This window comes from Macaca fascicularis, chromosome 8 (assembly GCF_037993035.2).
Source record: "Macaca fascicularis isolate 582-1 chromosome 8, T2T-MFA8v1.1".
Lineage (NCBI taxonomy): Eukaryota > Metazoa > Chordata > Mammalia > Primates > Cercopithecidae > Macaca > Macaca fascicularis.
Window position 1 is genome coordinate 153,261,484 of NC_088382.1, and position 13,428 is coordinate 153,274,911.

At 61.6% G+C, this 13,428-nt stretch overlaps 2 protein-coding genes across 4 annotated transcripts; one reads left to right on the forward strand and one right to left on the reverse strand.

Annotated features, from left to right (window-relative positions):
* Positions 1–412: 412 nt before the first annotated feature.
* TIGD5 (tigger transposable element derived 5) lies at positions 413–5,807 on the forward strand. Its single transcript, XM_005564254.4, has one exon. The coding sequence runs from the start codon at positions 486–488 to the stop codon at positions 2,415–2,417; it is 1,932 nt and encodes a 643-aa protein (XP_005564311.3). The 5' UTR covers positions 413–485; the 3' UTR covers positions 2,418–5,807.
* Positions 5,808–7,133: 1,326 nt separating this feature from the next.
* PYCR3 (pyrroline-5-carboxylate reductase 3) lies at positions 7,134–12,352 on the reverse strand. Of its 3 annotated transcripts, XM_073999682.1 has the most exons (7): positions 12,242–12,352; positions 11,613–11,730; positions 10,876–10,940; positions 9,809–9,988; positions 9,370–9,582; positions 8,967–9,059; positions 7,134–8,784 (listed from the first exon to the last, which is right to left on the reverse strand). In XM_073999682.1, exons 5-7 carry the CDS (start codon positions 9,505–9,507, stop codon positions 8,602–8,604), a joined length of 414 nt encoding a protein of 137 aa, XP_073855783.1. In that variant the 5' UTR covers positions 9,508–9,582; positions 9,809–9,988; positions 10,876–10,940; positions 11,613–11,730; positions 12,242–12,352; the 3' UTR covers positions 7,134–8,601. The 3 variants fall into 3 exon arrangements, with proteins under 3 accessions (XP_073855783.1, XP_045254776.2, XP_073855784.1); XM_045398841.3 differs by lacking the exon at positions 11,613–11,730; XM_073999683.1 differs by lacking the exons at positions 11,613–11,730; positions 12,242–12,352 and adding an exon at positions 11,018–11,234.
* Positions 12,353–13,428: the final 1,076 nt, after the last annotated feature.

Sequence of the window (13,428 nt, forward strand, 5' to 3'; positions counted from 1 at the left end):
GGCCGGCCAGGCCGCGCACGGGAAATGAAGCACTGGGCTCTACCAAGAGCCGCGGGCCGGGGGCCCAGGGGGGGACGCGGCCCCTGCACACGCTCCGCCTGGCCGCCGGGGCCCTAGACGCGCTGCGCCCCGACACTTCAAAGGCAGAATTCCGTTGGAGACGACTGCGGAGGCCGCTCTTCAGCGGAGGAGTCTGCACAAATGCCGGGAACGGGCGGCTGCGCGCGCGCCCCCCTGCGTCTCGAGGCCAGTGGTGTCGCCGGTGGGGCGGGGCCGGAGGCCGGCACGCGCCGAGTGGCGCACGAGGCGGCCAGCGCGCAGGCGCGGGGCGGGGCCGGGCCGGGCTGGGTCAGCGCGCGTGCGCCCGCCAAGCTGCGGGACAAAGGGGAGGGACCCGCGTCGCCCCGCCCCCGAGTGCCCCGCCCCGAGCGGCTGGGCGTGTGGCTCCCGCGACCCGCGGCGCCGGTCTCGCCGCCGCCGCCGCCATGTACCCTGCGGGTCCCCCGGCCGGCCCGGTCCCGCACCGCGGCCGCCGTCCCCCGCCCGGGCCCTCTGCGCCCGCCCCGGCCCCCGTCCCCGCTGCACGGCCGCCGCCCCCCGCGCCCGGGCCGCGGCCCCGCGTGGCCGTGAAGATGGCCTTCCGCAAGGCCTACTCCATCAAGGACAAGCTGCAGGCCATCGAGCGCGTCAAGGGCGGCGAGCGGCAGGCCAGTGTGTGCCGCGACTTCGGCGTGCCGGGTGGGACGCTGCGCGGCTGGCTCAAGGACGAGCCCAAGCTGCGCTGGTTCCTGGAGCAGCTGGGCGGCGAGGTGGGCACTCAGCGCAAGAAGATGCGGCTGGCCAACGAGGAGGAGATCGACCGCGCCGTGTACGCCTGGTTCCTGGCACTGCGCCAGCACGGGGTGCCGCTGTCTGGGCCGCTCATCCAGGCGCAGGCCGAGGCCTTTGCGCGCCAGATCTACGGGCCCGAGTGCACCTTCAAGGCCAGCCACGGCTGGTTCTGGCGCTGGCAGAAGCGCCACGGCATCTCCAGCCAGCGCTTCTACGGCGAGGCCGGGCCCCTCGCCCCGGGCCCCGCGCCCGGCCCGCCAGTCAAGGAGGAGCCCACGCTGCCCTCCGGCGCCGGCCCCCTGCCCGACCGCGCCCCGGCCCCGCCGCCCCCCGCCGAGGGCGGCTACGGCGACGAGCAGATCTACAACGCCAACGTCACCGGCCTCTACTGGAAGCTGCTTCCGGAGCAGGCTGCGCCCCCGGGTGCAGGGGACCCTGGAGCAAGGGGCTGCGGCCGGCGATGGCGGGGCGACCGCGTAACGGTGCTGCTGGCCGCCAACCTGACCGGCAGCCACAAGCTGAAGCCGCTGGTCATCGGGCGGCTGCCGGACCCGCCCAGCCTGCGCCACCACAACCAGGACAAGTTCCCGGCCTCCTACCGCTACAGCCCCGACGCCTGGCTCAGCCGCCCGCTGCTGCGGGGCTGGTTCTTTGAGGAATTTGTCCCGGGCGTCAAACGCTACCTGCGCCGAAGCTGCCTGCAGCAGAAGGCCGTGCTGCTGGTGGCCCACCCGCCCTGCCCAAGCCCAGCTGCCAGTATGCCCGCCCTGGAGGACAGCGAGGATGCCCCCGTGCGGTGCAGGCCGGAGCCCCTCGGCCCTCCGGAGGAGCTGCAGACACCGGATGGCGCTGTGCGGGTGCTGTTCCTGTCCAAAGGCAGCAGCCGGGCACACATTCCCGCACCGCTGGAGCAGGGCGTGGTGGCCGCCTTCAAGCAGCTGTACAAGCGCGAGCTGCTACGGTTGGCTGTGTCCTGCGCCAGCGGCTCCCCGCTGGACTTCATGCGCAGCTTCATGCTCAAGGACATGCTCTACCTGGCCGGCCTCTCCTGGGACCTGGTGCAGGCGGGCAGCATTGAGCGCTGCTGGCTGCTGGGCCTGAGGGCCGCCTTCGAGCCCCGGCCGGGCGAGGACAGTGCTGGGCAGCCGGCTCAGGCTGAGGAAGCTGCTGAGCACAGCAGGGTGCTCAGCGACCTCACTCACCTGGCGGCTCTGGCCTACAAGTGCCTGGCTCCCGAGGAGGTTGCAGAGTGGCTGCATCTGGACGATGATGGGGGTCCACCCGAGGGCTGCCGGGAGGAGGTGGGCCCAGCCCTGCCCCCTGCAGCCCCTCCGGCCCCAGCCAGCCTGCCTTCTGCCATTGGGGGAGGAGAGGAGGAGGAGGAGGCCACCGAGTACGGAGGGACCTCGGTGCCCACTGCCGGGGAGGCTGTGCGCGGGCTAGAGACAGCTCTGCGGTGGCTGGAGAGCCAGGACCCCAGAGAGGTGGGGCCACTGAGGCTGGTGCAGCTGCGCTCACTTATCAGCATGGCCCGGAGGCTGGGGGGCATCGGGCATACCCCAGCAGGCCCATATGACGGTGTGTGACCAGGCCAGCCCAGTGACCTTTCTCCTGCTGCACTTGGAGGGAGGGGACACACACAGTCTCCCATCTCCCCTCCCCCGGGGTGGCCCACCCCATGGGTACAGGGGGTTCCAGGAATCCAAGTCCAGCCTGGCTTGGAGGAGCTCTGTTGGTGAGAGGTTGCCCTGCCTCACTGGCACCCCAGTCTCCTGGGGGCCCAGCTGGAAGAGGCCCGGCCCATTCTCCTCTCAGGGCAGGCACGTATGCGGGGCATACAAGGCACAGCACCTGTCGGAACAGGTGACTGTGTTCCCGCTCTGGCCCCTGTGGGGCTGGGCCTCTGCCCCTGTACCAGTCGAATGCACTGGATGAGGGCCGACACTCCTGTCTGCTGTCGAGCCCTGGTGCTACGTGGCCCCAGAGCCACAGCGCAGTCATCTCAGTGGCAAAGCACACCACTTGGTTCTATTTTTTTTTAAACACATTAAATCTGTTTTTAAAGATACTCTTCAGAGGGGCCGTGAGAACAGGGGCCAGGTGGGCTGGTCTCGGGCCGCCCTGTGGTTGCTATGGAGGTCAGAGGCCCGAAGTACTGGAGCATTACTGTGGAGTGGGGAGGGATAGAGCCCCGTATTTGGGGTTTCCATAGGTTCCGGGTGCAACGGGGAGATGTGGAGTTCGGTTTCCTTGGATTTTTAGTTTTCCCTAAGAAAACTCCGGTCTGAACAGATCTCTTACTCCATGGATTTGGCAGCTGCCTGGATTTGCACCCTAGTGACTTGGCCAATGGCGGGAGAGTTTCCCCGGCTTCCTCATCAGCCACAGACCATTTTTTCCAGTCCCAGGGTCCGGAGCCACGTGACATACCTGGAAGCAGGCCCTGGCACTGACAGCCCCCAGGTCAATATGCAGTGCCACCCTCTGTGGGCTCTTCTCCCCACCCTCAGACTTTTCTGCCTCTCCCCAGACTGCCAAGGATGTGGCTGACAAGCTGCTCCTGGGAGGCCTAGTTTGAAAGGAGTAAAGGGTCCCAGGGCCTGTCCAACCCTGGTTCTGTTCTGCTCCAGCCAGGTCTAGACCTAGAGTCCTGGTTTTACTGGGGCCAGGGATGCCCATGCCTCCCCAGGTAGGGTGGGAAATGACTTTGCAGAGATGCTGCCTGAGCTGGTGTGAGAGGCAGGGAGCTGGCCTGCTTGCCTCCAGGTGTTGGCCCCTCATCCCCACCTGCCTCCAGTGTCCTCCTAGCAGTGGGAACCTTCAAAACCCGGAGTTACGGAGTGCAGGGGTAGCCTGGAGGCTTGCACAGGGAAGGGAAGGGCTGTGCACCAGCTTGTCAGTGGGGCAACTGCAGGGAATGTCCCCCAAAAGTGACTTCTATACAGGTCCAAGAACAAGCAGTTCCTTGGACCTGTCCCCAAGTCAAGGAATATATACATATATATGTATATATCTATATCTCAAAATCTGAGAGCTCAGCGAGGGTGTGGAAGTTTTGGGAAGAAGAAACAGAAGCAGCAGCTCCAGGCATGCCTGCCGAGCCCATCAGGCCACCCCCACCTACAGGAAGAGCCTCTGGCCTGAACTGCTGGGGATGGGCTGCAAAAAGCCTGAGACATTTGGGCCAGCACCTTCCAGGGGCTCAGGCACCCAAGGCGGGGACACCACCTCTGCTCTGCCAGGCCGGCCTCCAAGGCCCTGAGGAGGAGCTGACTTCACTGGTCGCAGTGCCAGCGAGGGCTGCACACCTGGGCCTTGTCTGCAGCCTGGGCAGCTCCTGGTGCTGCCCCTCAGCCCAGCTACTCATTGCCGCTGCCTCTTTGGCGAGGTTTTCATCTCCAACCTTTCTTCCCATCTCAGCCCTTTTGTTGGCCCGGATCCCAGGACGCTGGCATCGGTGCTGGCAGGCCCGCTCCTCTCATCGGGGTGGCTCTGGCCTGTCCCCCAGTACCTGGATGGTCACTTTCTGTAAATAAGGCAGCACTAATTTTTGCTATAAGAAAAAAGAGGCCGGGCGCAGTGGCTCCCGCCTGTAATCCCAGCACTTTGGGAGGCTGAGGCGGGTAGATGCCCTGAGGTCGGGAGTTCAAGACTAGCCTGGCCAACGTGGTGAAAACCCCCATCTCTGCTGAAAATACAAAAATTAGCCGGGCGTGGTGGCGGGCGCCTGTAACCCCAGCTACTCGGGAGGCCGAGGCAGGAGAAATGCTTGAAGCCAGGAGGCAGAGGTTGCAGTGAGCCGAGATTACACCGGTGACTGCACTCCAGCCTGGGAGATAGCGAGATTCCGTCTCAAAAAAAAAAAAAAAAAAAAAAAAACCAGGTGCAAGCTGGTGGGGACACCAGAAGCCTACCAAGAGTGGATCTGCCTGCTGGCATTTACTAGGCGGGGAACACCCCCTAAAGAGGGCTTAAAAAGCATCTCCCTAGCATGGGGTATGCTAGCACAGGGTGCTGTGTGGCAGAAGCTCAGCTGCTGGGCCCTGCTGCTGAGAAGGCTGCTCTGCCCACGCCTGGTCCCGTGGGCAGTGCCAGTCATGGATCCCTGCTATCCTGGGCTGGAACCTGGGGCCCTGTCTCAGCCCTACCTGCAGCTCACTAACCCTCTCGGTTCTGCTCAGTGTCTGAAGTGATGGGAAGACCCCAGGGTTGGTGGCTGTAGTGGACCCCGGGGGCGGTGGAACCCTTTGGGAGGCCAAGTGTTCTTTCCCAAAGCTGCGCGGGTGCCGCTGCCTGCGGGGTCCTGGCTGTGGGCAGACGGCAGGCTGGGGTGAGGCTGCATCTACTTCCTGTAACAGCCATGGCTGCCTGCGGGGCCTGGCCTCTCACTGGCAGATTCTGCACATTCCCTGCAGGCACAGGGGTGGGCAGGGGTGCCTGTGGCCTCGGAGGTGCAGCCAGCTGTCCTCAGCTCGGATGGCCCACAAGAGCCCCCAGCTCCTGTTCACTGCTCTTCCAGTTAGTGATCCCTGTGTCAGTGTCATCGTCAGAGCTCCTGGGCTTGGCGGGGCTGGAGAAGGTGCTGAGGGCAAGATGAGCGCAGGTTTTGTTGAAACCACCCGACCTGCATTTTCAGGGGGATGAGGCCACTGCCTTGGCCCAGGGACCTGCAGGCTTGGGGGACCCCCTGGATGTCCACTGAGCTGCAAATGAAACATCACAATGTGGTGGGAAAGGAAGGGGGACACCCCCAGACTAGGGGGTGGTCCTGCAGGGATCCCAACCCCTTACCTACCTAGTTGAGATGCCCATGGGGAGCAACCCCAATGGCACATCAGAGTCCCTGGGCTTGCAGGGTCATGCTCTGTTGAGGGCCCTTCCTCTAATTGGCGAGCTTATTTACAGCTGAGCTTGCCTGGTCAGATGGGCCCAGTGGCTTTATCTAATAAAGGCCGGACATGTCCGCTTCATGAGGATCTCTGTTTTGAAGTCGTATTTTTTAACTCTTGACCCAATGCTTGGATCAGGAATACCCCCTAGATTAACAGTCGGGGCACAGGGCATAAAAATGCAACACTGGGCCGGGCGCGGTGGCTCAAGCCTGTAATCCCAGCACTTTGGGAGGCCGAGACGGGCGGATCACGAGGTCAGGAGATCGAAACCATCCTGGATAACACGGTGAAACCCTGTCTCTATTAAGAAATACAAAAAACTAGCCGGGCGAGGTGGCGGGCGCCTGTAGTCCCAGCTACTCGGGAGGCTGAGGCCGGAGAATGGCGTGAACCCGAGAGGCGGAGCTTGCAGTGAGCTGAGAGCCGGCCACTGCACTCCAGCCTGGGCGACAGAGCGAGACTCCGTCTCAAAAAAAAAAAAAAAAAAAAAAATGCAACACTGATTAAAGATACCGTAATCATATCCATCGTTTTCTATCTTAAAGAACAGTTTTTGCCTGGCAGTAAAAGGCACAGGGGAGGCCTGGCTGACCACGACGCTCCCCGCAGTGCCCTGAGAACCTAAGCCTGTGTCTTTGTCACAGGCCCTCACCAGCTGAGCCAAGAGTGGCTGGATTGGGCTCTCCACCTCCCGAACTGAGCTCACCTAGTACCTAGGGCTTGTCAGGGGTCCCGGGGGAGACAGGTGTTGGCTCAAAATCAATGATTTCTCCTTGCAGATGGGCTCAGTGTGAATGCAGGTGGCACTCAGAAGGGCTGTCCATGTTCCTTTAGGGGGTCACCTGCGCCAGACCCCAGGCTCCCAGACCTGCCCAGGCTTGGCACACAGTCCCCTGGGGTGACTGTGCAGGGGAGACAATTCCATGCCTAACAAAGCCCCCAGGTGATGTAGAGGCCTGCAGCAGGCATGGGGAGACCTCTGCTGTCCACAGTGCCTGCACCCTCACTACCTGATACCTGTCCTTGACCAAGGTTGTGGGCCTCAGCTTAGATGGGGCAGGCATTGAACCTTTTTTTTTTTCCCCCTAAGACAGAGTCTTGCTGTCACCCAGGCTGGAGTGCAGTGGGGCAATCTTGGCTCTCTGCAACCTCTGCCTCCTGGGTTCAGGCAATTCTCCCGCCTCAGCCTCTCAAATAGCAGGGATCACAGGCACGCACCACCATATCCGGTTAATTTTGTATTTTTAGTAGAGATGGGGTTTCTCCATGTTGGTCAGGCTGGTCTTGAACTCCTGACCTCGTGATCCACCCGCCTTGGCCTCCCAAAGTGCTGGGATTACAGACGTGAGCCACTGGGCCTGGCCCGGAACTTGGTTTTATTCACCTCTGGTGAAACATAAGCTCACTTGGTGCTCTCCGGCATCTTTATTCCCATCTCCTTAGGCTGACCCTGACAAGTGCCAGGGCCAGGCTTGGACCAAGCAGTCGACTGAGTCAGCCTGCCCCGGGAACCAGGCGGGGGAGGGAGCTTACGGATGGGCTAGGCTAGGAGGAGTAAGAGAGAGCAGGTGGCGGGCAGAAGTCTGTGGCCACAGAGGCAGCTGAGCATGAAGGATGGAGCGTGCTGCTGTCCTGCAGGTGCCCTTAGCCCTGTTTTGCACTGGGGGATTGATCTGCCCAGGCACACAGGGAGATGGCACAGCAGAACCCGCTGCCCAGCCTCGCTGAGGGCATGCTCCCCGCCTTCCTCCAGAGGCTGCTGGGTGGAAGCTGAGCGCTGCAGCAGTTGGGGCCAGCATGGGACTGGAGGCCCAGGTGAATCTTGTGGGGCAGGGGATGGAGCTAAGACTGCCTGGCCTGGGCCCTCCCCACCCAAAGGCCCTAGAACCCTAGCCTCCAATCCTGGAGCTTTGCTTCTCCCCCAAGTCCTGGCTTTCCTGACTTGCTGCCTTTTAGGGACATGTGGAGGGGACAAGTCCTACCGTCAGAGGCCAGTGTGGTGGTGCCAGAGCCACGGGGCATTCCAGGACCCCTGACCTAGGTGAGGGGCAGGAGGGCCCAGAGCCACCTGGCCACTTGTCAGGAGCTTAGGATCAGGAGGAAAGAGGGAGACTGTATCCCAACTAAAGCCAGGGGTCTGCATTTGTCCTGGCTGGCCAGGGCCACCCTCTCAGACCTCAAGCTGCCCCACCTACCACTGCCCGCCTGGTGCCACCCCAGCACTGCTGAAGACCTGGCCCAGCAGTTCCTCCTCTTTAGCAGAGGACCAGCACACCCACCACAGGCACCCGCTTCTCTGGGCTGCAGGGCAGGCTCCAGCTCCCTGTGGGGGCCCCACCCACAGCAGGCCAGGGCCCCTGGCTTTACTGTAGGGGAGAGGGTCTCTTGTGTAGACCCCATATGGCTCGTGCCCCCTAGAGCTGAGATGAGGCAGCTGGCCTGGCTGTAGCTGCATGGAGCCACCTGGAAAGCCAAAGGCAAGCCCCGGTTCCAGATCAGGCACTGGGCCAGCCGTGCCTGTTACCATAAGTTCTGTTCATGGCCTCGACCAACAGCCCAACCATGTGGGCAACTGGCCAAGATGCCATCTCTTGGGCCCCTCAGAATGTATGTTGCAGCGAGGAGGGCTCACTGCAGCAAGGGGCAGGGCAACCACCACAGTGCCCTCTGCTTACCAGGGAAGGAGGAGTGTCCCCACTAGTCAGGACTCCCCTGCCTGCTGGAACCTCTCAAGTCCTGTCCCCTGCATTTCCCTGTGTGGGGGCAGAAGGAGTGATAGGAGACCCTCGTGCAGGAGGGAGGGAGCCACAGTCCTCAGGGGAAGGGGCACAGGGAGAGGTGGGGGCACGAAGGCAGGCAAGGATGGCCAGAGCCCAGCCTACTTTCTGCTGAGCTCCCTGGCCCGGCAGGTGGCGGCCTCCACAGCGCTCATGGTGGCTGCTCGCAGCCCGCCCTGCTCCAGGGCATGGAGCCCGTAGATGGTGGTGCCACCCGGGGTGCACACATCTGAGCGCAGCTGGGCTGGGTGTTGGCCCTCGTGCAGCAGCATCTTGGCTGTCCCCTGAGGAGAGTGTTAGAGCCTGGTGACCAGGGGAGGTAGCCCCTGGGTCCCCACTGTGCAGCCTGCCCTTGTTGCATCCCCCAACCTTGGCCCCAGCTTCTAGAGCCTGCTGTTTCCCTGCCCACTGGAAGTGGTACAGGCTTGGGCCTTCCCAATGTTCCCCAGAGGCCACCCTCACTCACCAGCAGGGTCTGGGCAGCGATGCGGTGGGCCAGGCTGCTGGGCATGCCCATCTTGACGGCGCCTTCGGCCAGGGCCTCAGAAAATGCACACACCTGTAGCAGAACCATGGTGGTAGGGGGGATAGGTGTCAAAGCCTGGGGGCTCAGAACCTTCAGGAACAAGGCCCAGAGCACTAGCCATGGATGGCCAGAACTAAGGCCTGAGCCCAAGGGTCTGCAAAGGGGCTGGCCTCGAAGATCCCCAGGGCAGTGAAGTCCCAGGGACAAGCAGAGCTCCCAGTGGGCCTGGAGACCAACCATGCAGGCCTCAAGGTTGGACTCTGAGGGCAGAGGCTGTCAGACGGACTTGGGTGGGACCCTCTTTGCCAAGGGTGGGGCGGGGGATGGACGAGGCAATACTCACGAAGGCCACGCCACTGCCACTGAGGCCAGTGTGGATGTCGACGTAGGCTTCAGGCACCTCCTCACACCGCCCACAGGCCTCCAGCAGATGCTGCAGGAGCTTGGTCTCGCTGCTCCCCACGTGGCGGCCCCGCGCCATCACTATGGCCCCTTCCTGGACCACACAGGGCAGGTTGGGCAAGACCCGCAGCACCCGTGTGTTTGGGGGCAGCAGCTGGCCAGAGAGAGGTCAGAATCAGGGAGTCTGTAGGACTGGGCCCTGCTGGGAGGCCTCCAGCATCTGCCTCCCAGGTACAGCACCAGGAGGGAACCCTAAGCCCAAACACTTGACCCAGGTGGGCCACCCGGCCACCTCAGGCTCTCTGGGGGGCTGCCTGCCACCCAAGCCCGGCCAGCAGAGCCTATGCTGGGATCAAGGCCTTAGCCCAAGGGACACTCACCTCCTCCAGGGTGCTCAGAGACACCCCAGCAGCCACGGACACCAAGATGTGTTCAGCAGTGACCACAGGAGCCACCTCTGCCACGACAGCTGGCAGGATGTGGGGCTTGGTGGCAAAGATGACGAGCAGGCAGCTCTGCAGCACCTCCTGGTTGGAGTGGGTGGTCTGGCAACCCAGAGCCTGTGCCAGGGATACCAGGACCAGGCCTCAGGGGCTGTGTGAGCGGCACACCCTCTCCACCACAGCCCTTCCTGCTGGAGGCCACACATTCCCATGGGTCCCAGGGTCTCTCCCATTGCAAGTGTCTAGACCACCCCAACTTCTCCAATGCCCAAGACTCACCCAGACTAACCCTGCTCCTCACAGGCCATCCTGATGTCAGCGCCTCCCCAAGCCCTGAGCCCTCCATCCGCAGTGAATGTCTGTGACCACCACCCCAGCATGCAAACACACACATGCACATGCATGCACTCACGAGCATGCATTCACATATACACACGTGCAGACACATGTACTCACGAGCACACACACACGTGCACATGCATGCACTCATAAGCACACACATACACACACACGCATGTACTCACAAGCACACACGTGTACACACACCCACTCATGAGCATGCACTCGTGTACATGCACGCACTCATACACATGTGCACGCACACACACGAGCACATACGTGCACACGAATGCACTCACGACCACACAGGTGCACATGCATGTACTCATGAGCATGCACTCACACACACGTACACACACGCAGTGACATACACACACCACACGTGCAAACGCACATGTGAGCATGCACTCGCATATACACATGTGCACATGCATGCACTCACACGCATACACACACACACACACACAAACACTTTGCTTTGGCCCTCCACAACCTTACTTTCCTCCTGGCCTCTCATCTCCCTTTCCCCAGCCCAGAACAGCCAGTCTCCAAACTTCAGCTAAATAAACCACCCATCTCTGGCTCTAATAGGTGTCTTAGTGGGATAGGAGTCAAGCGCTATCCTGGGCTCTGGAGGGTATGAAGAACCTAGGCTCTATGCTCACTTGAAAGTGACATAAGTTCCTGTCTGTTGGTGCACTGGCCACTATGTGCTGAGCTTCCACTTTCCCTGGAAAGAAAAGAAAAGGAAGAGGGGTTGGTGAGGGGGGTGGGATAGGATGGCAGTGAGGAGAGGAAGGAGCTCACCTGGCCTCTCAGGCTCAGCCACGCCGGGCCCATCATGGGCCCCCTCCTGGCCTCAGGAACCCAAAGCAGGATGCACCATTCACTGGGCCCAGGCAATCATATCCATTGATTCTACTTGGCAGTCAACGCCCCTGACTGCTGCTGGGTGTGGAGGCCAGGAGCTGGCCTCGTTGGTGAGGACACATCCCTGGGGCCTCTGTCTCCAGGGAAGGGAAGGCTGCCTGGAGCAGAAGAGGAACACCAGGCCTTGGGGGAGTGTGGTGGGTACAAAGGCAGCTGATTGGCCACAGAAGGCCCAATGGGGGCCCAGGTTCCTCGGGAGGGAGAGTCTGGCTGGGATGTCCAAGAGGCTAAATGCCTACTTGGTAGAAATCATCTGCTTTTGTGGGGTACAGGGGTGGAGAGATTGGGTTAGATTTTGGTAAGGTCGAACAGGAAGACAGAAGTGTACACTACAACCTAAACACAGCAATTAATCATGACAGTGCCACCCATACACACCAGTACTAGGCTCAACATTAGACATATTGTCTCATTTAACCAGTACAGCTCCGGGAGGCATGTGGTACTGCCGGGTTTCACAGGTAAAACTCACAGTAAGCTATTTCCTGATGGATCTTGATTCTTCTGGACCCTGAAGTACGGCTGAAGGCAGAGAGCCAAGAGTCACCCAGCTCTCCCTACCCACAATCTGCAGAGAGGCTTCTAAATGCCTGGAGAAGTATATGGTCAGCATAAATATCCCGGCCATAAAGCAGTGTTTCTCAACAGGGGATGACTTTACCTGTCTCCTCCCGCCACCCAGGGGACATTCGGCAGTGTCTGGAGGCATTTTTTGGCTGTCACAACGTGGGGAGTGCTACTGGCACAGGATGGATGATCTGGCCCAGGTGTCCCTAGAGCTAAGGTGTCTGGAAGAGAAGCCCTGCTGCTCGGAGAGGGGCTGGCGCGCAAAGAGAACATCAGAGGCTGGAAGAGGTGAGCCTGGCCAAGGCCACGCGGCCAGGAAGCCGGCCACGGAAGCAGCACCTAGCCACGTGTAACTCAAATCTTCCCGCAGCCACGTCAAAAAAGTAAGAGGAAAAAGGCGTGACTCCGGCTGCACCCAGCGAAGCTGAGACCCGAGTGGCTGGGCTCGCGCCTCCGGCCCCACTCTCGCGACAGGGCACCTCCCACGGGGCTACTCCCACGCCAGGCCGCAGGCCCAGCCCCGCGCCGCCCCACCTGCTCTGATGAGGCCCTGCGCGATGGCCCCCGCCATGCGGCCCGCGCCCACGAAGCCCACGCGCCGCGTAGCCGACCCCGCAGCCGCCATCTTGTCGCCCCGCTCCGGCCGGCTTTTTGTCCGCACTCTACTGGTTCGCAGGGCGCGGGGACCCCGCCTCTCGCTGCTTATTGGCCCGAAGCGGCCAGGCCGCCCCTCACTGTCCATTGGCTGAGAGAAACTGGGGCGGGGCCGGAGGAGCGCGGAGGGGTCCCGGTCGGGCGTGCGAGGTCCGGCTGTTGGTTTTCGGGACGGGAGGGCTAGCGAAGCGGGTGGCGGGGCTGGTCCGGAGCGTGCGGTCACTGAGGCCCCGCCGACGACAGGCGGTGGAGCCGCGGGGAAGCACGAGGGGTGGAGGCCCAGGTCACGGAGAGCTGGCCGGGCCCAGGGGCCTGAGATCGACGGGAAGGGGAGGGGACAGTCGCAAAGGGGGGGCGTCATTTTTAATGACACAAGGAAAATAAGGCTTGAAGATCTGAGTGCGGTTTTGTTTTCATCATCTAATCTAAGGCTGCATGTTACCGATGTTATTTTCTTCTGAAGCCTTTGACGTTTTCTAAGCTCTTCAGTCATGAAATCCTCTCATTGATTCAACATTTACTGTGCAGCTGCAGCCTCTGGGCCCTGCTCTGGGCCTGGGCAAGGCCACCCCACAGCAGCAGATGGGACAGACTGGACCCCACCCTGCAGCCCTGCTTGTTGGCTGTATAGACGGACTACAGTCAGCACACACGCAGGACGGCCAGAGTGTCAAGGCTCTAAAGCAAATGACGTAGAGAGGGATAGAAAGCCACCACAAGGCTGCTTCAGCCACCGCGGCCAAGAAATGTGGGTGGTGCACACTTTGCACCAGCACACTGTCAGCAGCTGTCTCTCCTGCCACCTTGGATCCGGCCAGCCCCTTCCCACACAGACCCCCTGGATTTTCTCCCAGGCCCCCTGGGCCAGTGATGGCTTGGGACCCAGGCTATGGGGAGGTGAAAGGGGCCAGAGGCATCCAGTGCCATGCCATCATACATAAGGACAAGCTCATCATAAACAAGTACACCGAGTCGAGGTGAAGGAGGGTTGCTGGCCGAGTGCCCAGGGCCACAGTGAGTAAAAGAAGGCCCAGTCCTGTTCAGCTTCTCCATCCCATGCCGGGCCA

Bases quoted from the DNA above. Each gene is read 5' to 3' on its own strand.
- TIGD5 (XM_005564254.4), top strand. From the start codon at position 486: ATGTACCCTGCGGGTCCCCCGGCCGGCCCGGTCCCGCACCGCGGCCGC.
- PYCR3 (XM_045398841.3), bottom strand. From the start codon at position 12,332: ATGGCGGCTGCGGGGTCGGCTACGCGGCGCGTGGGCTTCGTGGGCGCG. The intron at 10,941-12,241 runs GTGGGGCGGCGC...TTTTCTTTCCAG, and splicing joins GCAGGGCCTCATCAGAGCAG to GGAAAGTGGAAGCTCAGCAC. The intron at 9,583-9,808 runs GTGAGTGTCCCT...CTCTCTGGCCAG, and splicing joins CTCTGAGCACCCTGGAGGAG to CTGCTGCCCCCAAACACACG.